The sequence below is a fragment of the Manis javanica genome, chromosome X (genome assembly GCF_040802235.1).
Source record: "Manis javanica isolate MJ-LG chromosome X, MJ_LKY, whole genome shotgun sequence".
NCBI lineage: Eukaryota > Metazoa > Chordata > Mammalia > Pholidota > Manidae > Manis > Manis javanica.
In genome coordinates, this window is record NC_133174.1 from 37946238 (window position 1) to 37972298 (window position 26061).

The window sequence follows — 26061 nt, forward strand, 5'->3', positions numbered from 1 at the left end:
CTCAGGCCAAGTTAATCAGATTTGTCCTCTACCATGGCCTTTTCGATTCCTTCCACCATTTTGCTACAAGGCCACTGCAATTACAATGATACACATGGGCATTTTTACACAGACAGCTTTGTTCTTCTTGGGATAAAACTGGGAGACATGCACCTGGCTTATTTTCCATGACCTTCTAAGCTCTCCCCTGCACCTTTCTTTTTACACTGAACAAAGTGAACGAACCAAAGATACTAATAAAAGAAAAGACACATAGTTACAATTAGGGCCCTGGGGCCAAGTTGGCCAGAATTCAAGGTTGGCTTTGCACCTACCACTAAGCTATGTGATCTTGGACAAGTTACTTGTTTCTTGGGTTCCAGTCTAAAATGGGGATGCCAGTAATAGCACCAGAAGAAGTCATGAGGATCAAATAAATTAATAGATGTAAAGTACTAGAACAGTGGCTGGTCAGCAGTAAACACTTCAATAAATGCTACTTGCTCTTATTAAATCAAAGTTTAAATTCCTAGAACACAGAATACTGGGGATAGCCAGTGATAGCTATGATAGCAAGAGTCAGGCTTTGTCAGTGAGAACAGGATTTTCAAGTTCCAGGAGCCTGACTGTGAAGACCCCAAACCAAAGCTTGACGGACCCAGGGCAGAAGTGTGCCCACAGTGTGTCTGTGGATGGCATTTGCAAGCTGCCTGCCTAGCCAAGGATCTGACCAAAGTGAGGTGATAGCACATTGTGGTTTTGATTTGCATTTCCCTGATGATGAGTGATGTTGAGCATCGTTTCATATGCCTGTTAGTCATTTGTATGTCTTCTTTGGAAAAATGTCTATTCAAGTCCTCTGCCCATTTTTTAATAAGGTTGTTTTTTTTCCTGATATTAAGTTCTTTATATATTTTAGATATGAACCCATTATTGGATGTATGATTTGCAAATATCTTCTGTCATTCAGTAGATTGCCTTTCTGTTTTGTTGATGGTTTCCTTTGCTGTGCAGAAGCTTTTTAGTTTAATGAAATCCCAGTTGTTACTTTAGTTTTTTGTTGCCCTTAAGTGAGGAGATTGGCCCAATATTCGCAATATTTTTTATATTGCCAAGACTGATGTCAAAGAGCTTCCTGTCTATGCTGTCTTCCAGGCATTTTATGGTTTCAGGTCTTACATTCGAGTCTTTAATCCGTTTTGAATTTGTTTTTGTATATGGTGTAATATAATGGTCCTGATTTACTCTTTTGCATGTAGCTGTCTAGTTTTCCCAACATCATTTATTGAAGAGACTGTTTTTTCTTTCATTCATATTCTTCCTCCTTTTTCAAAAAAATGTGCCATATATATGCCTGGGTTTATTTCTGGGCTCTCTATTCTATTCCATTGATGTGTATGTTTGTTTTCATGCCAGTACCATACTGTTTTGATTACTATGGCTTTGTAGTTTGAAATCAGGGAGCATGTTAATTCCAGTTCTGTTCTTTTTTTCTCAAGATTTCTTTGGCTATTTGAGGTCCTTTGTGGCTCCATACAAATTTTAGGATTCTTTGTTCTAGTTCTGTGAAAAATGCCCTTGGTATTTTGATAGGGATTGCATTGAATCTGTGGATTGTTTTGGGTAGCATGGACTTTTATTTATCTATCTATCTATCTATCTATCTATCTATCTATCTATCTATCTATTTATTTTGGTATTATTAATCTACAATTACATGAGCAACATTATGTTTACTAGATGCCTCCCATCATCAAATCCCCCCCACATACCCCATTATAGTCACTGTCCATCAGTGTAGTAAGATGCTATAGAATCACTACTTGTCTTCTCTGTGTTACACTGCCCTTCCCATGCGCCCCCCTACATTATGTCCACTAATAGTAATGCCCCCTTATTCCCCTTATTCCTTCCTTACCACGCATCCTCCCCAGTCCCCTTGCCTTTGGTAACTGTTAGTCCATTCTTGGGTTGTGTGATTCTGCTGCTGTTTTGTTCCTTTAGTTTCTCTTTGTTCCTATACTCCACAGATGAGTGAAATCATTTGGTACTTATCTTTCTCCACCTGGCTTATTTCACTGAGCATAATACCCTCTAGCTCCAACCATGTTTTTGCAAATGGTAGGATTTTTTTTCTTCTTATGGCTGAATAATATTCCATTGTGTATATGTACCACATCTTCTTTATCCATTCATCTACTGATGGACACTTAGGTTGCTTCCATTTCTTGGCTATTGTAAATAGTGCTGCGATAAACATAGGGGTGCATCTGTCTTTTTCAAGCTGGGCTGCTGCATTCTTAGGGTAAATTCCTTGGAGTGGACTTCCTGGGTCAAATGCTATTTCTATTTTTAGTATTTTGAGGCACCTCCATACTGCTATCCACAATGGTTGAACTAATTTACATTTCCTCCAGCAGTGTAAGAGGGTTCCCCTTTCTCCACATCCTCGCCAACATTTGTTGTTTGTCTTTTGGATGGTGGCCATCCTAACTAGCGTGAGGTGATATCTCATTGTGTTTTTAATTTGCATTTCTTTGATGATTAGTGATGTGGAGCATCTTTTCATGTGCCTGTTGGCCATCTGAATTTCTTCTTTGGAGAAGTGTCTGTTCAGATCCTCTGCCCATATTTTAATTGGATTATTTGCTTTTTGTCTGTTGAGGTGCATGAGCTCCTTATATATTTTAGATGTCAACCCCTTATCGGATCTGTCATTTATGAATATATTCTCCCATACTGTAGGATGGCTTTTTGTTCTATTGATGGTGTCCTTTGCTGTACAGAAGCTTTTCAGCTTGATATAGTCCCACTTGTTCATTTTTGCTTTTGTTTCCCTTGCCCGGGGAGATATGTTCATGAAGAAGTTGCTCTTGTTTATGTCCAAGAGATTTTTGCCTATGTTTTTTTCTAAGATTTTTATGGTTTCATGATTTACATTCAGGTCTTTGATCCATTTTGAATTTCCTTTTGTGTATGGGGTTAGGCAATGATACAGTTTCCTTCTCTTACATGTAGCTGTCCAGTTTTGCCAATTCCAGTTGTTGTATATCCATGGCTCCTTTATCATATATTAACTGACCGTATATGTTTGGATTAATATCTGGTCTCTCTATTCTGTTCCACTGGTCTGTGGGTCTGTTCTTGTGGCAGTATCAAATTGTCTTGATTACTATGGCTTTGTAGTAGAGCTTGAAGTTGGGAAGGGAAATCCCCCCTGTTTTATTCTTCCTTCTCAGGATTGCTTTGGCTATTTGGGGTCTTTTGTGATTCCATATGAATTTTAGAACTATTTGTTCCAGTTCGTTGAAGAATGCTGTTGGTATTTTGATAGGGATTGCATTGAATCTGTAGATTGCTTTGGGCAGGATGGCCATTTTGACGATATTAATTCTTCCTAGCCAGGAGCATGGGATGAGTTTCCATTTGTTAGTGTCCTCTTGAATTTCTCTTAAGAGTGTCTTATAGTTTTCAGGGTATAGTCCTTCACTTCCTTGGTTAGGTTTATTCCTAGGTATTTTATTCTTTTTGATGCCATTGTGAATGGAATTATTTTCCTGATTTCTCTTTCTGCTAGTTCATCATTAATGTGTAGGAAAGCACCAGATTTCTGTGTATTAATTTTGTATCCTGCAACTTTGCTGAATTCAGATATTAGATCTAGTAGTTTTGGAATGGATTCTTTAGGGTTTTTAAATGTACAATGTTATGTCATCTGCAAATAGTGACAGTTTGACTTCTTCTTTACCAATCTGGATGCCTTGTATTTCTTTGCTTTGTCTGATTGCTGTGGCTAGGACCTCCAGCACTATGTTGAATAAAAGTGGGGAGAGTGGGCATCCCTGTCTTGTTCCCGATCTCAGGTGAAAAGCTTTCAGCTTCTTGCTGTTCAGTATGATGTTGGCTGTGGGTTTGTCATATATGGCCTTTATTATGTTGAGATACTTGCCCTCTATACCCATTTTATTGAGAGTTTTTATCATGAATGGATGTTGAATTTTGTCGAATGATTTTTCAGCATCTATGGAGATAATCATGTGGTTTTTGTCCTTTTTGTTGACGTGGTGTATGATGTTGATGGATTTTCGAATGTTGTACCATCCTTAGCATGGACATTTTAACAATATTAATTCTTCCAATCTATGTGCTCAATATATCTTTCCATTTATTTGTGTCACCTTCAATTTTTTTCATCAATAGCTTTCAGAGTATAAATCATTTACCTTCTTGGTTCAACTGATTACTAAGTATTTTATTCTTTTTAATGCAATTATAAATGGGATTCTTTTCTTAATTCTCTTTCTGAAGCTTGTTATTAGCATATCTAAATGCAATCAATTTCTCTATGTTAATTTTGTGTTCTGCAACTTTACTGAATTCATTTATTAGGTCTAATAGTTTTTTTGGTGGAGCCTTTAGGGTTTTCTATATATAGTTATCATGTCATCTGCAAAAAGTGACAGTTTTACTTCTTCCTTTCCAATCTGGATGCTTTTTATTTCTTTTTTCTTCCGTAATTGCTTTGTTTAAGACTTCTAATACTATGCTGAATAAAACTGGCAAGAGTGGGCATTGTTTTCTTGTTTCTGATATTTGAGGAAAAGCTTTCAGCTTTTCATCATTGACACTGTTAGCTGTGGGTCTGTCCTATATGGCCAAATTATTATATTGAGGAACTTTTCTTTTAAACCTAGTTTGTTGAGAGTTTTTAACATAAATGGATTTTGAATTTTGTCAATTGCTTGATGGCAGAATGTAGACACCTGGTGGGGAAGCATTTCCGTGTCACTCCAGACAGCCAACACCTTTTCCCAAAAGGTTCTGGTTGATAAAATCTTAAAGAGTTACCCTTTAAAAGGGCCTATGCACACTGTAATCAGGGTGCTCCAAAGCCCAGACAACATTCAAAGCCTAACCAAATAAATCTCAGGAGGGAATCAGATACTTGGAGGAGAGATGGTTGCTGACCCATCCAATCCCATTACAGAGCCATCTCTGCCTTCTCAGAAGGTTTGAACCTGTCTTCAAGAGAACCAGGAGAGCTTGACCAAGAGGCAGAATTGGGAATGTCAAGCTGCAGCTGAAAAGGCATAACTGTCCAAGGGTCATATACTGACTCTGATCAGCCATTACTCCCATGCTACAACTCAGGGTGACCAGAACAAAAGGAGACCTGGACTCCTAGATGCCTCCATGTTTATATTTCCTATGTTCAGTCAGGAATGGGTGAAGATACTGGGATTTTGATTTTGCTCATTTTGGTTAGGAAACAGTGCCAGGAGTCACACTGCTGAGTAGTTCATTTTCACATGGTAGAAGGACAGGAGAAGTTATTTGAATTCTGCACTATTGTCCTGCTTTCTCTTTGGGAACTGAGCACAGAGCCCATTTACAAGCTTCACAGACATACATGCAAAAGGCTTTGCATGGTGAAAGCATGTTTTGCATTCAGTAAATGGTATTAATCACTGTCGCCATCATTGTCATCAGCATTAACGTCATCACTTTCATGTTATAGATGTGCTTTCTGACTCATCACAGTACTTTCCCCAAGTCCTATGTCCCCTTCTAAGTGAAGTATCCTCTTCCATGGCTGCCTACCTGCTTAGATAAGGCAGTTATTCTGATTCTATTTTGGAATGTAGATTTGAGATCCATCCGAGAAAGGGGGGATGGGGCAGAGCTATGGAAAGAAGCTGAGGTACCATGAGGTAGGGTGATTGGGGGCAGTCTGGTTGTGGACTCTGACCTTTCTTTCCAAGATCATGTCCAGCTGACCAATGGAGAGCTTGTTGTTGAAATGAGGATTAGTTTTCACTTCTAGATAGAATCTGTTCTTGTGTTCTACAGCTTTGAAGAACATAAAAATAAGGCAAATAAAAATTATTTTATGTTCCCAACTTATGGCACACATGCTGAAGACAGCAGATGTGCGAACTCTTATCACTTTATTCCCCTCCTTGCCCTTTCCCAGGGCTGCCACCATCTTCCCCATTAATGGATCAGGCCACAGACAGTGCCCACATGGTCTATAGAATGGTTGTCAATGCACTTTTTTTGTGCACTGTGAGGAAAGAGGTTTTGCAAAGTTGGCCATTCTGTGCATGTGCATTGTGGGACATTCAAACTGTATGAAACTGTACAATGCAAAAGAGGAAAAAATAGTTCATGTTGCTGCCCTCAGAGGCTACCACAGTTACATGTGGGGATGTATGAGTACATACATGTGCCAATACCAGGAAAAATAGATCAGAAGTCAGCTTTTCCAGTAAGAAGATTGCCTTGGCCAGCTCGATTTGGAAGGCTGAGGGAAGTCTTGAACAACTGACTTTCACTTTTAGTGACTTTACTGTTCTTAAGCTCTCCTAGCACCCAGCGGGAGGAAGAGAAAGGTCTAGTGCTAATAAACCTGTGAGTTGACTTTCTGTTTATACAGCTGAACACCTTTTACATGATTTTAGTTGTTAGACATGCTTGTGAAGCAGAGTTTTGGTTAATTATGTATCATAGTTACTCAGTGTGTCATAACTAAAATGATTCAATAACTGTAGCGATTGTGGATAATTAAACAAGAAGTTACTGAACATTTCTTCAAGCTCCACTGTACTCAAAACCATGAGAGCCCCTGTTTGGTTTATGTCAGTTATTAAGAGAAAGAGCTCAAAGTTCTTTTCCTACTCCCACAGATGGATTTTTTTTCCTTTTATTGAAGTTCTTTCTGAATGTTTTTCCATCCGAAATCCAGACAGAATGGGAGGCTTCTTGGCTTGTTAACTATTCATTCTACAAGTGCAGGCCACTACAGTGATTATTTGGGAGAAACCGTTGGGATGATTTTTAAAGTTGTGTTCAAATTAATAGAGGCAAACCTCAGTAGAGTCAGGAGTCTAGAAGGGGGAGCCAGTACCATTCAGTGTCAGTTACAGGAAGAACTGCCAATTGCAGACTCCCGCAGAAGTGTCAATTACAGATCCCCAGAGAATTGCCAACAGGAAAGAATCATCAGTGATGGGTCCCAACAGGAAAAAAGCAGCCATTGCATCTTCTACAAGAAATCGACTACTACCCTTGCAACCCAGCCCATGAGAAGCCATCATCACCCTGAGCTTGTTTTATCCTCATTGGACTTTTGGTCAAAACAATCCCTCCTAACTTCCTTGTTCATAAAATAAGGTTCCTGTCCTTTGTTTGTTGGACTCACCTATGGTTTTGTCATAATTTGCTTGTCCTGAGTTGTAATTCTCTGCTATTCCCAAGTAATCCCATTTTTGCTGGTAAGATAACTGAGTTTTATTTTTAGGGTTAACATTTTGCAGACATCTAAACTGTCTTCATAACTCTCAGTCATATTACTTTAAAAGCACAGACCATTCTCTCAGCCACTGTTACTAGTACTAGAAGAGGGAGGAAATCATTTCAATTTTGCTTTGAAATCCGTAAAATTTCATAGATTTATGATCGGCCCCTCCCCCACTAGGAAGTTTATGCTTCTGTTTGCCTGGGCTGGTCAATTCAGGTTCCCCACAAGTCACTCACTGATGGAAAGTCAGGCTCAAAGGGTAGAAGCAGAGACAGGAAATGAACCAGGAGTGGGTCCAGAATTTGAAGTTTGCTTTGGATCATTCACAGTGGATAATATACCCAGGAGGGCTGAATACATGTGAAAACAACATTAAATTAAAAACTAAACAGACTTGGAGGGGTGGGGCGACAGATATAAAATGTTTCCCTTGCACTGTAGAGCTCTAGTTTCTCCTAGAGCACTGGTTTCCAGGTAAAACAGGACTTCTAACTCTTGTGAAAATAAGACAAAACGAAGTGAGTTCTGTCTTCTCCAAATCCAGCTATGATGGAGAACAAGATGGGTTCTGTCAGGCTAACTGAAGCCCTAAACAAAATGGAGTCAGATGGCCACGAATTAACAGGAGACCACACGTGTATTTTGCACCCTGGGATAGCCACAAACTGAAGCTGCTCTCTCAAGCAGAATCAGGTCCTGCACTGCTCCTGCTGATGGTGCCAAAACAGACAGCAGCTGGGAAGTTAGCCAATCAGCTGTGACTTGTATCAACCAATCAGAACTAAACAAGCTTGCATCCTCATTTGCATACACAGAACTGAGAGGGAAACTTTAAAAAAACAAAAAACAAAAACAACCCCCTTGCTACTCTCACCCTACCCTGTTTGCAAACTGCCCCCTCTTTGTTCTTTTTTCTTTTTGCAACTAAGTTCTCCTCGATTACATTTCCTGTTTTACAGAGAAATTTGTTGACACTCTGGGTGACACCCTTTCTTTGGGCAGGGTTTCTGTTTGTTTAGGTTCTTGGTACTCTGAAGAGTTTCTGGGTTGAGCCCTGATGGAATGTTTGAGAAATACTGTCTAAATTGATGAGGAGGATTCCTAGGAGGGGAGTAATGAAGAGCCCCCCCACTTTATTCTTTCTCCCATGTCTACCAGCACCCCTGGTGGGACTGCTCCACATCTGGCCTCTCCAGGCCACTGCCTGCTTCCCTTCATTATATTTTGGATTCCATCAGCCTGGGGCCGGATCTCTGTCTACCTCAAACTGCAAAGGTGAAAAATTGGATTCAGCCCCACCTTTGAGAGGCAGTATGATGAAGCAATGACGAGCATGTCCTTTAGAGACAAGCTGCTTGGATTCACATTTCAGCTCTGCCCTTAACAACTGCATGACCTGGGCAAGCTCTTTCATTGACTTGTGCCTCAGTTTCTTCAGGTGTAACTGAAGAAGAATAACTAAGTGAACTTATCTTCTAAGCCTGGGTATTTTTTGAGAGGACAATGGATGATATTAACAAATAAGACAATAGGCATGCTCTGGGCTTGTCTCAGGCAAACCTAAATGTATATTATTCTCATAATTATGGTACCCACCTCATCAGGGTTGTTGGGAGGGTCAAATCAATCGGAAAAGTGTCTGAGACAAGTCTATTTGTATTTGATCTTATTTGACTCAAAGGCAGTACCTTTCCCAATTTTTTCATTTCTCTAAATGACCCCAACTTTCTTCCAGTCTTCCAGCTTAGTGTTTCTGGAGCTTTTTTTAAATTTCCTTATCTTAATGGCTGATCTCTCCTGTTTTTGACTCTCTGTATCAATTTGTGCTGCCATCTGTGCAACTGTGAACAATAACATGCATTCTCTTGTGTCCATTTGTGACCTTAGCCACCTCTCTTCCAGCTTGTGCTCCTTCTGGGCTCAGCGGGCCCAGGTGTGGGTCTTTAGGCAAGTCCCTTTCCCTTCTGAGCTCATTTCCTCATCTCTCACATGGTCATGATGGTAGATGTTCAGCTCATGCCAAGGACATCACCCCATTGCTCAGCTTGAGCTGGGCCTCTTAGGCACCTGAAACGGCTTTCCTGAATGCATGATAAATATGCACTGTGCTTTACTGACTGGAATGCTTTGTAAACACAAGGTACTGTTGTCTGGTCAAGGGGTCAAGAAGTCAATGGGGTTGATGGTAATATGACCCCTCCACAAATTTCACAGTAGAGTGGATCTCTGAATGGGAAATGAGGTTGCTTTTGGAAGATCAAACAAATGACCTCCCCACTGTGACTATGATTGACCCGGGAGTGTCTTTAAATATGAGATAAACATTTGGGAAGCCTGGAAACCTTAGTCAGGGAGCTCTGGAAGTAATTTCAGATATAGTGAGTGTTAACATCTTGTCCTGTATTTGGAGAAGCCAAGTTGGACATAAGGGGTTGGTCAGGTTGAGCAGAAGTTTGCCTTGGGGTCTAGGGAAGAGGATCCCCCAGGCCAGGGCTCCCAGCATTGCAGCCCATGGGACAGGTGGCCAGACCACTGAGGACCACTTGGCTGAGCCCCTCTTGGATCAGCGCCCACCCACCAGCCTTCTGACTGAGTTGCCGCCCACCACGCTTACTGTCATGCAGAGAGAGCTGCTTTCCACTCTGTGTGGCGGTAATGCTGCGCTAGTGGCCATTTCATTTGCTGGCTCTGTGACTAACTTGGCCAGCGTGAGTTGGCTTCTCTGTGGGTGTGCTGGCAAGGCCACCAAATGGGGGTTCCAAAAGGGCAGTTTTGTCTCGTTCACCACTGTGTCCCTAGCACTCTGTAGAAAGTTCACACTCAATACTTAGCTGTTAAACTAATCAGTGGTGGAATTGTGGAAGGCACAACTCTGGACTGTGGTGAATTTACCAGGGTAAATGCCAACCTGTGAGGCCCTTTGGGAGGCAGCAGAAAAGGTGGCTTTCTGGTGACACAATGCATTGCTGTGCATTATGACCTTGGACGACAATGACAATAAAAATGAGAGCTAACATTACTGCATGTTGGCTCTGTGTCAGCCATGGTGCCCTGTGCCTTACATGTGTTGCCTTGGTAAATTCTCACACTTCTGTGGGGGTCAGCGCTCTGAGCCCACAGTGAGGACTCTGTGTGCCAGGATGTTTAGGAACATACTCAGGATTTCTTACTAAGGGGTGGAGCCAGGATTTGAACCGAGGCCTGAGTCTCAGGCCAAGCTATAGTACCTTCCTGCTTGGATCTGTAGCTTCCTTGTTCGGCTTGTCTCCAGTACTGCCAGGTGGTCTTGGCCTCAAGCGCACAGGCCCCTGCATCCTGTGTGTCCTCCTCCCAGGAACGCTGCCCATTGCCTGGCCTACAGCATATGTTACTCCTCTAGGGTGTGCCCTCCCTCCCCACTTCTTCACCAGCTGCTGTGTGTGTGTGTGTGCGGTCCTGACCTACTTTTGCCATACAGCCTCCTGACCCCATTTCCTTGCCCGTCCATCCTGCTTACAACTTTTAGGCCCATTTGTGGAAAGATCAATTGTCCCCAGTCACTTTTCATTAGAAATGCAAATTCTCAGCCCCTGCTGCAGACCTGCTGACTCAAAGTCTCTGTTAACAAGCCCTCCAGGGAATTCTGATGCAAGCTCCCGTTTGAGAACCGCTGTCCTATACCGCCCAGTCCTGTCACTGCACCGTATACCGAATGCTGTGGACACTCACTGTAATCACACATCATGACAGTTGCTACTTCCCACAATGCCACCTTATTCTCACTTCTGCTTCTTTGCCTGAATGCTCTTCTTTTGTTCTCTGTAACATCTGCCACTTTCCCTAGCCCCTCCTTCCTCTCCCAGTTCAGGTCACAGCTCCTCCAAGCTGCTTTTCTGACCCCTCCCAGCCCTCATTTTCTTCCCTCTCTTGGAGTCTGTCACCCAGGCTTCATGCTGTGTGTGCCACATCTCTCCTCAGCTGCTCAGTGCCTTGTGGACAATAACACTGAATAATCACACTTCTGTAGCCTCCTCAGCTCCTAGTTAGGGGTGGGCACCCAGGTCCTTAACTAGCAAATACTTGGTCACAGACTGATGTGCCACAGCACATTTCCATGAGGTGTCTGCCCCAACCCCCAGTCCCTGAGACGCTGAGTGAGGCGCTGGTGGTCAGTCCAAGAACTGTCATGTCATCATGTCTGGGAGGAGCCAGGGAGCATGACCCGCAGAGAGATCCAGGTTGTCAAGAAGCTAAGGCACAAGCGATTGTTTCCTTTTAGAGACATATGTCTTTGTGGTTACGTAGGTGACCATCTTACTGGAATTCTCCACAGTGTCACTCGTGGTGTCTATGTAGCAGAAGCTTGGGTCATGGCCCTTCCCCTTGCCTACCTGTGCTCTGTGCTGCCAAACCTCCGGCAGCCAGGGGCTCACCTGGTGGCAACCATGGCTTCCTCTTTCATGGAGTAGCTGATGTCTTGGATGACCCTGCTGGTGGAAATGATGATGAGATTTCTCCTCTTATTGTAGTGTCTTTCTTCCTGCCCCATCTTCCATCTTCCTCCATTCCAGGGCCTCTGAGGCTTTGCCCCTGAAATATTTTTAAGTCACTCAAAGATTTTCACTGTGGCAGATGAAATAATCATTGAAGCAGGCAATTCAGCTGATGGTTGGGACTGAATGGGAAGCTGACGCAGAGTAAAACACATTATTTCATGGTCTGTCATTTTGATTCAGGTATGCCAAGGCCAGTCATAATTCTCCACTGGACCATTTCATTTTATGGCTGTTGGGTTTTTTTCTTTTCTTTTTAAAAATCAAAAGACAGGAAGCCAAATGCTTCTGGCTACTCATTTGTGCATGCGAACTTGCAGAAACTACCATAGGAGCTCGGTGGTTTCTGCTGTGCAGAGGTCCTGTGGTCCAGGAAGCTCAGACAGAATTCTGATAGAAAAACCTTCAAACCAGCCTTGTGCTTGCCTAGGGGGAGAAGTTGCTAGGCTTCTCCACAGCCCCTCTGTTGAGGTTGTACCACCTGTACCAGTCAGGGTTCTGATTAGAGAACAGAATCACTAGGAGACTTTTTTCTTTTACTTTTTTTTTAAATAACAGAGACTTGATATAAATCACCCAAGGAGCAGGCTAAGCAGTTTCTGTAAAGCTGCTATCCTCCTTTCTGATGTTGGAGCTTGAAGTCCACAGGCCAGCAGTCGGGAAGGGAAGATGGACGCAAAGTGGGGGAAGATCAAGGAAAAGATTGAACCCACAAGGATAGATGAATGTGTCAGCTCTTACTGCCCCTAAGCTTAATGGTGTGGTGACCTGCAGAAGTCCCAGCCTTTAGATATGGAGCTAAACCTAGCCCTGGAGTCAGACATGCTGAAGGAGGACCTAAGGGGAAGGCAGAGCAGCTGTAGGCCTGGCCACTCCCTCATCCCAGCAAGGGGAGCCAGAAGATAGGCAGCACTGTGTGTGAGTGACAAATGACCACTGTTTTCTGGCCTCATAATCTCCCAGGAGGATCTCTCTGTGGCCCACTCCAACTGCAGCACAGAGGGAAGGGAATTCTGGGGAACGTAGTTCAACCTGGCCAAGTTGAGACATTGCAAAGCTACCACATCACCTTTGGCTTTCTTTGCTTCTCTTAAGGTGACTTTTCTCTTCATTAAAGATATAGGGGATAGTATGTGATACAATACTAAGTCATAGGGGAATATGCAACATTAAATATATTTAATTTTAAATGTATTTAAAATTACCTTTATTATAACCAACTTATTCAACTTACAGTTATTCAACTTATTTTTAATCAAGTTAAATATGACTAGAAAAAAAGACTAGAAGGAAAAACATCAATGTATTAACAGTCATTGCTGCTGGGTGATGAGTTATAAGAGATTTTTTTCCCCTAGTTCCTTATGGGTTTTAAAATACATTTACTTTAGAAATTTTTATAATGAGTATATAGTACTTTGATGATTAAAAATAAAATTTAAAACCTGAATGGGAAGGAAAAGATACATTTTTGGGGGAGGGTAGCAGGTGGCTCAGTTGAGGATGTGTGTGAGAAAGGAGAGAGGCAAGGAGACAGGCGACAAGGCTTTGCGAAGCACGCCAGAAGTGGTGCCCTTCTATGTCACAATGTCTCCACCACAAGGTCTGCACCACAGCCAGTGCCATTTTGGGGGCCCAGATGCAGGGTTGCCCTGGACCATTGACTTTCCCAGAAGCCTCTTGGTAGGGAGGCAGTGCTGACCCTAAAAGAAATAGTGATGGAAGGGCAGTTGCCCCTTGCCCCTCCCCTTTCCTGTTGGTGTCTCTCCTTCCCTTTGAAGCACAGTCTTCAGAAGTGCTTGGGCCAGCTTACCAGGCAACCCCCTGGAAGAACCACCCCTTGTCCTCCTGAGCAAGAGGCTCCTCATCCACTTCTTTCTCCCCCATACTGGGTCAAAATGCCTCAGTTGTCTCTTTTCCAAGATAACTATGAAGAGTCCAAGACATGGAGAATGTTAGTGGATAACTGCCATCGTGTCTCCTCACCCAAATTGGGTAGACACTTCTAGTACCAAAGTCATAGGCTAAGAAGTAGGAACCATGGGACTCTCAGGTTTGTTAACAACTGAGTCAGGCCAGTAAAGACACTCTCTTGGGAAAAGACAGGGCCCTCAGAGACTCTGAAATCCAATGGCCTGTAGAGCTGACCAAGGAGTTAGCACAGGTATGAAGCCATGTATAGTGAGCAGTGAATGCCCAAACATTTTCTAAGTGTCTACTCCATGTCAGAGACGTGTGAGGGCAGATGATGAATAAGATATAGTCCCTACCTTTAAAACATCTCCCTGTCTGGTTGGAGAGGCAAAAAACAAAAAGAAAGAAAGCCATTGGCACATCCCAACCCCCCCACAGTGCTTGTCCACTCTGCTGTGTGTTCTTAAGGCAGATTCTCCTCTGGCTCCCATGCCAGGCTTGCCTCCTATAACTTGTGCCGGGCTGTAAGCTGCAGGTATTCCTCACTCTCTCTTCAGCCTTAAAACAGTATCCAAAAATGCCAAATGCTGTTAGACTAAAGTGAGATTTTCCAAAGCAAGAAAGACAGCTTTAATAGCTATATTTAGGATCTGACTATATGGACGCAATAGCACCAGTTTTTTTCTCTCTCAGAAGGAAGATCATTCTGAGATTTCTAGTTCTGGCCACGAGAGAATAACTGGCATCAGATTTACCCATCTGCTGTAAATAGCCTAAAACCTGGACAAAATATATAAAACAACTGTGGGCTTTGGACCATGACCCACAAAGAGCAGTGATCCTTGAGAGAAATGATGAGCTGAGCACACAAGCTGAGCCCCATAGTCACTCTATATTTTTCCCTGAGAGTGTTTTCCAAGCTTCACTGCAGTGCAGGGTCTTGCTAGATAGAGGAGGTAGCAATCAAAGTTTGGGGCTGCCAGGGTAGCTGGCACGTGGGGGACAGGGTCCTATAAAAGAGAAAGCCACAGAGAAGGAGCTTTCAGAGTATATGTACAGGTTGTCCTCACGTCTTTGCTAACTCCTAAGCTGCACAGGCATGGAGGTGGGGTGGGGGGACTCATGTAGTCTAGCAGAGAACCACATTAAAGGCTGCATCCCCGAGCAGGTATTCCAGAGGCTGCAGAGTGCTGGCAAGATGGAGGCTGGAGGTTGGGCTAGACATCTTCATGAGCACCTTGGGCTTTCAGCTGGACCTGAGGAAGTCCACATTCCAGAAGCAAGGATCATGTCCCCCCAGTGAGGACCATGCCCTAGGCAAAACTGAAAGAGATTGACACCACGAAGTCCCAAACCCAGCCTCAACAGGATTAAGGCAGTGGTTCCCAGCTGGGGACAGTTTTGCTCCCAGCTGTTACACATCTGGAATAGTTTGGGCTGTGACAACTAGCCATTGTGGTGCTGCCAGCATCAGGTGGGGAGGGGCCAGAGGTGTTGCTCAACATGTCCCAGTGCACAGGACAGCCTCCCAGCCCATCCCCCAACAAAGAACAATCTGATCCAAAATGCCAATAGTTCTGACATTGGGAAAACCTGGATTTAGGTGATCTGTGAGCCATTTAACTGGCTGTGAGAACAAAGCACAACAATCTTTAGAGGAAGGAAACAGAGTTCAGAACTTCTACAACATATTATCCTTCAAATCCAACACACAGTAAAAAATTACAAAAAATTGAAGCCAGAAAAATGAGCTGGTAATCGAGAGAAAGGGAAACAACCAGCAGAAGCAGAAGTAGAACCAGAGATAATCCAGATATTAGAGTTAGCAAATAGGGAATTCAAAGTAACTATGATTAGGCTTTTAAGAAAATAGAGGAAAAGACAGACAAAATTAATGAAAACAAGACAATTTCAACAGAGAATTGGTATCTATAAAAAAAATCAAATAGACATTTAGAAATAAAAAATACAACATCTGAAATTAAGAACTTATTCACTGGATTTAATACTAAATGGGGCACAGCAAAATGTAAGATTAGTGAGCCATCTATGAGAGGTAATACATGAAAGCTTCTAGAAGTAAAGAAGGGAATATTTTTATGACCATAGGATAATCAGGACACTGAAAGCCCCAACGTTAAAATAAAACAATTGATAAGTTGAACTTCCTTGAAATTAAGAATTTCAGTTCATCAAAAGATACCAGTAAGAGAGTCAAAAGGCAAGCCATGGACTAGGAGAAGATGTCTGTAATACACCTAATCCAACAAAGAACTCATATCTAGAACATAAATATAACTTTTGCAAATCAATAAGAAAGACAGATGAACCAATAACAATGGACAAACCTCATAAGTCAGCAGCACTTTACAAAAAATGAAATCAAAGCAGCCAATGAATATACAAAAAGCTTCTCTATATCATTAGTTATGAGAAAAGTACAAGTCCAAACCACACAATGAGATACTGCTAGACACCCACCAAGATGACTGAAATGAAAAACCAACACTATCCAGTGTTGATGGAGGTGTGGAACAATGGTACTCACTCTTCCATTGCTTATAGGAGGGAATCAGTTCAACCACTTTGGAAAACTGCTGGGCAATATCTACTAAATTCATCCATATGTACATGCTGTGACCCAGCAGTTTCACTTCCAGATTCTTATGTTGCCAACTGACATATGTAAGAATGCTTGTAGCAGCTTGAATTCGCAATAACCCAGACTAAATACACTCAAATATTCATCAACAGTAGAATGAATAAATCGTGATGGTATCACACAGTGGAATAGTACACTGCAACAAAAAAACAGACACTGATTCATGCTACAATATGGATAAATAGCACAACACCTTGAATAAATACAGTGTGATTCTATTTAGATGAAGTTTGAAACCAGGCAAAACTAATTCATAGTGATTTAGGTCAGAATAGTGGTTCATTTTGGACAGTTTAGTATGATCAATTGTTCCTGTTTGCCTGGGACTGAGGAGTCTCCTGGGATGTGGGTCTTTCATTGTTAAAACTGGGATAGTCTCAAGAAAATCATACAATTGATCACCCTAAGAGGGGGTCATTTTAGGGATGGAAGATGAAAGCCTTCTGAGGGATGGTGTTCCGTATCTTGAAGTGGATGGTGGTTACATGAATGAATGTATGTAAAAATTTATCTAGCAGTACACTTAAGAATTTTGCATTTAAATGTGTAATTTATGCTTTGATTTAAAAACTTAAAAACTTAAAAAATATCTATATTTAAAAAAATATAGCATTAAAAGAAGCTAAAGATCTTTTGAGTAGAGCCAGGGGGAGAATTTTGGCTCAATTTTCATTCTTAAGGTTTGCTTGTCTTCTTTGTCAGGTGTTGGGCCTTTGATCTGGAAAGGATGGAGCAAAAAGTCATAAACAGGAATGAGAAGCCGGAGTGCATGAAGAAAGCCTTCATTGTTCTGAAGGAGCTTTCCCACCTGGAAGATTCACAGAGACCTTGCAAGTGATATTGCTGAATCATGGGCAGTGAATGTAGAGAACAGAAAAGGCATGAAAATCCGTTTCTGATATTCAAAGGAGTAAGAGGGCACATTCCCAAATTAGTTATTAGTGGACTGACTTCAAATGATAGGAAATATTCTAAACAGGTATTTAACAGGATGATTTTTGTGTATCTAAAAGAGGAAGTGATGATCATAAGGAATTACTGAGGATTCATTTAATCAAATTATTCTAGACTAACTTAACTTTTTTGGACCTGATGATCTGACTTTTAATCAGACAAACACAATAGACTTAGAATGTATAGACTTCAGTGAGGCATTCAATGGTAATTCTCATAATAACCTATAATGGAGATGGAGAGTAAGGTCTTGGCTGCATAGAAAATTAAGATGATTGGTTATTTGTTAACTAAATTTCCCTAACAGTTATGGAGTAATTCCCATAAAAACAGCCTTGTCTTTGGCCCTGTTGTGTTTGGCATTTTTATTTATGACTGGGACCTAGATAAAAGTTGTATTCAGCAACAGAAGATGATGATATGTAGTCAGAGCGATAGTGGCTATGATAAGTAACAGGATCAAGTTGACAGGCTAGAGTAATGGATTTAATCTAAGAAGATCATATTTAACAGCACAAATGAAAGGTTCTGCTCTTGAAAAGTAAAACGTCACTGCAAAAGGGGTTTTTGTCGACACAATATTTAATAGGTGTCACTATGAAGAGTCCGACCAAGATGGGAAAGCATGTGATGGACATTTAGACTGGAAAGACAGGATCTAAGAGGCAAATGTATGGGAGAGGGAAATGCCATATGTAAGTCTGACAAGTAGAAACAATTTAATAATTTAAATGAGTGAAATTTACAAGAAGACAGATTTGAGATGAACTTTCTCATGATTTGTTCAGTTCAAAGAAGGCTGTTTCTGAAGGTAGTGAGTTTCCTGTGACTGTACGTTAAGACAGAGGATGCAAATATGTTGAGAATTTGAATTGGAGAGCTTTCAAGTACCTTTCAACTCCAAGAGTCTCTGACATATGTAGGGTTCAGTGGGTAGAAATCTATTTCGATTTTTAGCAAATTGATATATTGCTCTGTGGTCTGCTCTCTTACATATAAACCAGGGGGGAAACATTCTTTGTACTTCATCTACCAAAAAGGTTTACAAACCAAGTCTTCCATAGAATTCTTGGTAATCCTTAGTGAGAAGGGCTAACAAAACTGGAAAATGTTTTATTGTTGTAAGTGGTCCTGAGTTAGAACCAAATTGACATGCAGTTCCCCATTTTTCTACCTATAATTCCTCCACATGAATGACCAACCTTGTACTGATGGCTGCCTAATGCAACACCCGACTGATTTCCTGTTTTCCTCTGAGCAGTGATTTGGCAAAAGTTAATTCATAGATTGGGGATATAGAGGTTTTTGTCATTGTTTGTTTCTTGATATGGTTACAATATTTCAGTTATTTGCTCTGTGGTTCAAAAGATAATGTGTTTAAATTTGAAGTTGGTAGGTTTTTGGTTTTGGTTTTTCATTTTTCTTTTTGTTAATGGATGATGTTATTGCCTCTTAGAGAAAATGATCTTTGGTATTTCTACTTTAAAAAAGTTTTTGAAAGGTTTTGTGGCCTAATAAAGAGTTTTTGAAACATAATCAATATGTCAATTAGTTCTAGCATTAATTTTTTCAAGTGAATATCTTTATAGACATATCTTAGATAGTTTGACCATTGTTTACTTCATATTACGTGGACGTACATAGAGGCACAGTCAATCCCCAGGTCTCTGAGCCAAGTCACACGATAGCAAAAGCATTGTTCCCGAGCACATGGGAATAGGGATAGTGACATAGCAAAGGAAGAAATCAAGGCAAGAGCAAAGGATAGCTTGATTTATTTAAGAAGGGCCTTGGTTGTCTAGCATGCAAGTTGAGGGAAAGCTGAGAGCCCTGTGAGGGCAGAGCCTGCATTACATGGTCCATCCCAATGACTGTCCAGGCTTCAGTTAGACTTAGGTTGGGGGCTTCCTCTCTTCTGCATTGCTCATTGGGAAGGAACCACTCGGGACTCATCTCATATCTACCTTCCCTGAGTCTTCTCTTGCCTTCTTTTTCTTTCCTAATTTGTCTGTGTCAAGGTGGGGGACAGCTTTCACTGTCTCATTTTCACTCATGAGATCCATCAAGAATAATTTAGGAGTCATTTTAGCAGACAGGCTGGGTGATCTCTTAGTCCCCTTTCTATGAGCCGATGATACACTGGAGGCCTGGAAATTAATCAGTCTCTGTCCCATTCCAAATAACCCATTTGCCACAAATGCAGAGGTGATGAAGTCTCAGTGGTTTTAACAGTAAACAAACCCATGATTCAGAGCCTCAGTTCTTTCAGCTCTTAACAATTCCATGATTCAAAGGAGAAGGTAGGCTGTGGGGTCCTTGCATCCATGCCATAATCTCTCTCCGTTTGGCCTCTGAAATCCCGTGGGCATTTCAGAAGTGACTACTTCCCAAGGGTCTTGGGGAACGAAATCTCATTATCTCATGGTCACAATTTACCCCTGAAGGGGCTCTGCTTTCTGAAGACTGTTCAGCCAGTGGGTATTTTCAGATGTCCTGGGAATACTGCCCTATGTGTGACTGGTGAGGCACTTTTTGTTGCCTAAATTTCCTTTTCCATTGATAGTTATTTCATCTTTGATGCCTATATTAGATCAGTAGGAGAATGGTATAGCCACCAGTCAGCTGCTTTTCTTTTTCAGCATCAATCTAGCCATGCTATTTTTAACAAATGAATGCAACATTTTGGAGAGGTCCTTGACCTGGTAGCTTTGAGAAATTAAAATATTCAGTTTGAAAACTAGCTGTGACTCCAATGTAAGATTTCCATTTTCATTCAAACACTGTATCATAACCTCTCTTGCATCAGAACTAGTGGAATATGGCCTGTGCCCCCCACTGGGGAGTGCAGGGACCCTGACGTTACACCCTTATACCCTCCTATGGCCTAGCAGAGGTCCTGTAAATGCCCATTAATTATTTTTGAATTAATTTTAAGTTAAAATAGTTTTGAATTAAATTTAAGCTAACGTGAGTTTTATTCGTTTAGTATTTATCTCTAAACCCATCTTCTGATTAAGTGGTTAACATACATTTTGGTTAATTTGTTTATTTTCTTGTTTATCTATAAAAAAAAAAATTGAGACCGAGGAAGTGAAATTGCCAGCTATCCGTGTTTAACAAGCTTCCTGAACACTCTATACCGCCACCTAGTGGGAGATAAGGCTCTGCAGCCCTCAAGCCCGTTCGCACTTGAGGAAGAAACAGGGTCTCTGTTCAGAACCCTGTCAGGAGCGGTGGTAGTTGAGGGGTCGGGAGGGGAAACAGTAGAGGATATGTGTTCTCCTCTGATTAGTCCAACGCTGCTGAGGGTGATTGCCTCCTAGTCCTTTGCATAATAGCAGAGGAGGCCGCCTTTGTGTTTTTTTGATCAAGGCCATCATAAGTTGGGTGATGGGGTTCACTGTGGTTCTATTTGTGGGTTAGTAATTTAGGCTGTGGGATAGTCCCATCAGAACAATGCAGCTTTTAGAGGAGAAAAGTCACGGTTTTATTAGTGTAAGTGCTACACACACACACACACACACACACACACACACACACACACACACAGAGCACTGTTTCACTGCTTGCTGATTTCTGGTCCTGTCCCGCCTGCCTGGCAGCGCCTTGCTCCAGCGCACTGCCAGCGGCTCCAGAGAGAGTCCTTAATACACAGCTGCCCTTGACTCTGCAGGAGGGCAGCCACGGCCCCCCCCACCCACCCACCCGCTCAGCCTGTGATGGTGACTACTGGGGCTTTTCATCAAAGATGACTTTATTTCTTCATAAGCAGGACTGACAGTCAAGGTTCTGAGGCCCCTGCAGCTGTCAGATTCCCCTGCCTTCAGTTGCCCTGAATTGTTTCTTTTCTCTTCTCTCCTGGCCAATTCTCTGAGCACATTTGTGAGTTCCTTATGGCTCCCCTTTCTTCCCCCAAACACACACCAGCACACACACGGAGATACATGCACTTGAGGGCTCTGGCCTAGATCTCTGTTGGAAAGTGGCTCTTGAGGAAATCAGGGAAAATCCATTGAAGTCGTGGCCCGAGAGAATCCCCGGGGCTGCCTGACCCGTAGGCTTTGTTGACACTAGGCCATTTGGAATGAGCTGAAGGATGAGGCAAGTCTCCCTACCGTCCATCCAACAATATCTCTCCAGTTGGCTTCTGAAACTTCCACATAAATAGAGAAATATTGTAATTCCCAAACCAGAAATTAGGACTCATGTCTGACAGGTTATTAGAAAAATAGGGCAGAGCTGTTCTGGCAAGTGTGGAATGAATGGTCACTCAAAAATAGATAACATCTCATATTCCAGCTGAGATCGTGGCAGAGGCTGCTTGCTTGGAACATTACTGAGAAGGATTCTGGGGCCTCATCTGGATTTAGTGCCGGGGGTGGGGGATAATGGGGGGCTGTCTCAGGAAGGTCTGAGCTAGTCAGGGCTGAGCTAGTGGGAGTGCTACAGCACTGGTTTTGCATGCGGTGCAATTACTATTACCTGTTAACATCCTGGTGTGAATTAAATTGTTAGATGCGCTGCCCAACATGGCTCAGGGCTCTAAGGGAATAGTCACAGGATGGGCAACATTTCTTTGTGACTTGTTTTTTTAAGTAAAATTCGGACAACATAAAATTCGCTATTTAAATCATTTGAAGGTATACAGTTCAGTGGCTTTTAGTATACTCCTAAGATTGTGCAACATTACCACTCTCTAACTCTAGAATTTTTTCATCATCTCCCAAAGAAATCCTGTACCCATTAAGCAGTCACTCCTGATTCTCCCTTCCCCTTGGCCCCTGGGGACCACTAATCTGATTCTTGTCTTTATGCATTTGCCTATTCTGGATATTTCCTTTAAATGGAATTGTATAATATTTGTCTTGATCTGGCTGCTAAGTGTTTCAACGTTCATCTGTGCTCTAGCCTGTGTCAGTTCCTTTTTCTGACTGACTAATATCACACTGTATAGATACAACACATTTTGTTTACCATTCATCAGTTGACAGGGCATTTGGCTTGCTTTCACATTTTGGCCATTGTGAAAAATGCTGCTGTGAACATTCATGTTCAAGTTTGTGTTTGAACACCTGTTTTCAACCCTCTTGGGTGCACGACTGAGATTCCCCCCACCCTCTGTGACGATGATGGATCCATCAGACGCTGTCAGATAGGTGAGTTTTGCTAAGCAGGAAAGAGCTGGAGTTTGGGTGCTGCATGGATGAGGCCAATGAGGGCAGGGTGCAGAGCACCTTGGGTGTGCTGTGGAATCCCAAGGGTAAAGAGTCTCTGGAAAGGAGGGCAGGAGAGGGAGGAGCCAGCGCCAAAATGGGATGGCAATGACCTTGAGCTTGGTGGGTGGAGGAGGAGTGGGGTTTGTCCTGAGTTTATAAAATGGCTGCTGATATTTTTCTGTTTTATTATAAGGCAGGGCAGACTCCCTGGTGGGGATGAAAAGATGAGCTGGGTGAGGGCCAGAGAAAAGGGAATGTGGCGATGGTTTTGGCTGTGGATGCATTTTTGGCAGAAAGAAGGAAAGCTTGTTGAGCTGCCTGTTGATGCAAGATGACAAAATTGGTAGAGCAAGTTTGAGCACAACAAACTAAAGAAAGGGCCCCTCTTGTAGCAGTAATGCTGCTGTGCATTTCTATGGTGAGGGACTGTTTTCTAAAGCAACTTCCTATCTATAAGCTCATCAGGGTGAATGAATCAGGCAGAGCAGGCACTGTGGTTTTCTGCCTTTTGAATAGGACATGAAGGCATCCAGCACAGTGCCTGGTGATAGTAGGCATTCAACCAGGATTTGTCAAATAAGTGAGACAGTCATATCAAGTCAAAGAACATCAGAGCTGGGAGGGTCTTGGAGATCATCCAGAAGCTTTCCCCCCAACCCATTTTTGGAGAGGGAAGGATGTTGGGGCAAAGTGGGGAAGTTCTGGGCTTTAATGCAAGGTCAATTGGTCAGTGAGTGAAGTTCCCTGGGCCACATGCTCCTGTGGGGTAGGTGGAGCTTCTGTCAGATTTATTTGTGTCCCCAGGATGTAGTATAGTGTTACAATTTGTTCAACAGATGAACAGGAATTGGAAGCTCTTTGCTCTCCCTGGGTCTCTGCTCCTTCTCATTCTGCCACAGCTTTTAGTGGCAGAGCCAGGTCTCAGTCACAGTTTCCAGGCCCTAGGAGTCTTTGGACTACATCACAATATCTATCCTCATCAAGGTAGGTGACACTAGATATACTGGGTAGCTTTCTTGGGGCTTGTTAGGCTTCCTGGGATGATCCCCACTGTTTTGTTGGTATGGAAGTATCTAGAAGCTGAGGGAAAGGAGCTTTCCTTAGTTAAAAGCCTAAGGCCAGTCTAGCCACTTTCCGTGGGATCTCAAGGGAATCCTGTGCACCAGGAGGTTCTGTCCTTTGCTTTGTTGTCTGGGTCCCAAGCAGAGGCAGTCTGGAGCCAGTGCCTTGGGGCAACTGTGCCCTTCAGAGTGGGACCTAACAGCAATAGGGGCAGGCACAGGTGATGGACTTTCAAGGCCTTCTGAAACAGTTCCTTGTGTATCTTGCTTTGCTTTTCCTGGGCACTTCTCGTTGTTCCTGAGCACATATTTGAGGCAAGGCAGAGGAGGTCTCATATGGGCCCTTGCTGTGCCTCCACACTAGGTGTGGCCAGCCTGTGAATGGCAGGAGGCAGGTAGCCGGTCCACTGAGTGGAGGGTCTGTCTGCGGGCACAGAAAGAGGGGAGCAAGGGAATTACACTAGGGTGTGCACCGTGGTGTGGGCTTCGGGGTCAGTCTTTGGTCCTTTGCTGCTGCCCAGTGCTGAGCAGCCCCTATGGGATTCTTCCCACCTGAGCCCTCCCCTTCCTTAAGATCCTTATGTTGGACCCTGTTACCACCTCCTAAGCATGGGATTAGCTGGACATCCCTGGCTCATTCTTCCCCCATCCCATGCCAGAGAGAGTCATAGTGTGCAGAATGTAAAGGGACCATATCAGAAGCTAAGTGTCAGATGATGGCCATGTCACTGGCAGCTTGATTCCTTCTGATTTCAAAGCAATTTCCACACAACCTAGGGGCAAAGCCAGATGGTCTTGTCACATGGGTAAGATATCCAGGGACCAGGGGGTCTTCTTTCCTTTGTATCCCTCATGACAAGAGGCCGAGGGAAGGTCTGATGCTCAGAAGTCACCTGGGCAGCCTTAGGTGCCCCTGTGAGGGGGCTGGTGGCCCAGGGAGGGTGAGAGGCAGCCTTGGCATCCCCCTGAGGGGCCAGTGCAAGTCCTGCAGCCTCATCAAGGCAGGGAGAATGGGGAGAGCCTTTTTTTCCCATCTCTGCTGAAGTTGAGTCACTCCTCGGTCCTCTGAAGTAACATCATCTGCCCCAAGGGGCGCAGCGGGACGTGAGTGGAGGCACGTGGCTGTGCAGGTTTGGATGCAGAAGGATGACATTGTGCTGCGGTTCTGAGGGTGGCCTCCTCGTGGGAGTGGGCGGGAGCTCCCGCGTGGGCAGGGGAACCTGTCTTGTCAGAGTGCGCTTCTGTAACGACCGAGGTTTGGTTCTTCTTCTCAGTGGGAGGTTGACAAGGAAGCTGATTCTCCAAGTGGCCTCTCTGGATCGTGAAACAGCCCGTATATGGGAGCGTTCAAGGGGGTGCTGCCCGGGCTGGGGGTGGGGTATAAAGATGAGTCTAAGCCCTGTGGTGAGAGGCAGCTAGGGACTGTCTCCCAGACAGTTGCTGAGGGTCACATCAGGGAGAATGGAGGATGACAATGGGAAGGGTCCCTATAACTAAACCTGGTTCGTTCCTGTCTTGTCACAAGCCACTCTGTTTCATGACATTGTCTTGTCCCACTTCCAACAGACAGCTGTGAGATGGGAATGGTTCCCACACCCTCCTGCCCCACGGCCAGTACACTCACCTGCACCAGGTCCGGCGTGAGGCGCTTGGCCTGCAGCCACTTCTGGAACCTCCCTGTTTTCCGCAAGACGCGCTCAATGCTGCAGGTGTTTGGGGCTGCTGCAGAGGCACAGATTCTCCTGTCTGAGATCTCACTCTGCTGTTTGCCGACCAGCCTCGAGAGCTCCACAGGGCGCCAGGTTTTGGAATCATCAGAGTAATTTGCAGGGTAAGAGGGCAAGTAGTCAGGAGGCAGTCCAAGGCGGGAGGCCAGCTGGATGTCAAACCTGGAAGCATAGCCTTTTTAGGATGGCTCAGGAGCTGGAGGGATGAGGCAGGGGTCAAGCAGGGACTAGCCAAGCTGTACTGCCAGAGCCAGAGCCAGCAGAGCCTGGAGACAGGGAGGCAGGGGACAACATCTGGTATGATCCATTTCTCCCCCTTAGACTGGGGTGCTTCAAACTCTTTCTGTGAGAGGACTATTTTTGTTTCCTCACACTTAGGGAAGTGCATATATGATGTCAGAAAGGTAAGGGAGGTACACTCCAGACACAAACTTTATCCTCTTCACGCAGCTGGCACAGAAGGAGTAGCCATGGCTTTCTAACTACTCCGTGTGACGACAGCAACTTTACACATGCTGGTACCTTTGATTCTCTTAATCCCCTATCCCCACTTCACAGATGTGGAAACTGAGGCTTAGAGCTTAAGTACCTTGGTTCAGGTCAGACAATACGTTGCCAAGCCGGTGTGCAAATCTAGGGTCCTCTGTCAGTTAAGCCCATGACCTTTCCCCTTTCTTACACTGGTTCCAGCAACTGCCCACCCTCTGACCAATGGC

The 26061-nt window shown here is 43.4% G+C and overlaps 1 protein-coding gene across 2 annotated transcripts in view; it reads right to left on the reverse strand.

Annotated features, from left to right (window-relative positions):
* DIPK2B (divergent protein kinase domain 2B) overlaps nt 1-26061 on the reverse strand; it is a 39695-nt gene that overhangs the window by 7390 nt on the left and 6244 nt on the right. For both annotated transcript variants that reach the window (XM_017650797.3, XM_017650796.3), the window contains exon 2: nt 25243-25507. In XM_017650797.3, the coding sequence (XP_017506286.1) occupies nt 25243-25507 (265 nt within the window). The remainder of the gene's footprint in view (nt 1-25242; nt 25508-26061) is intronic.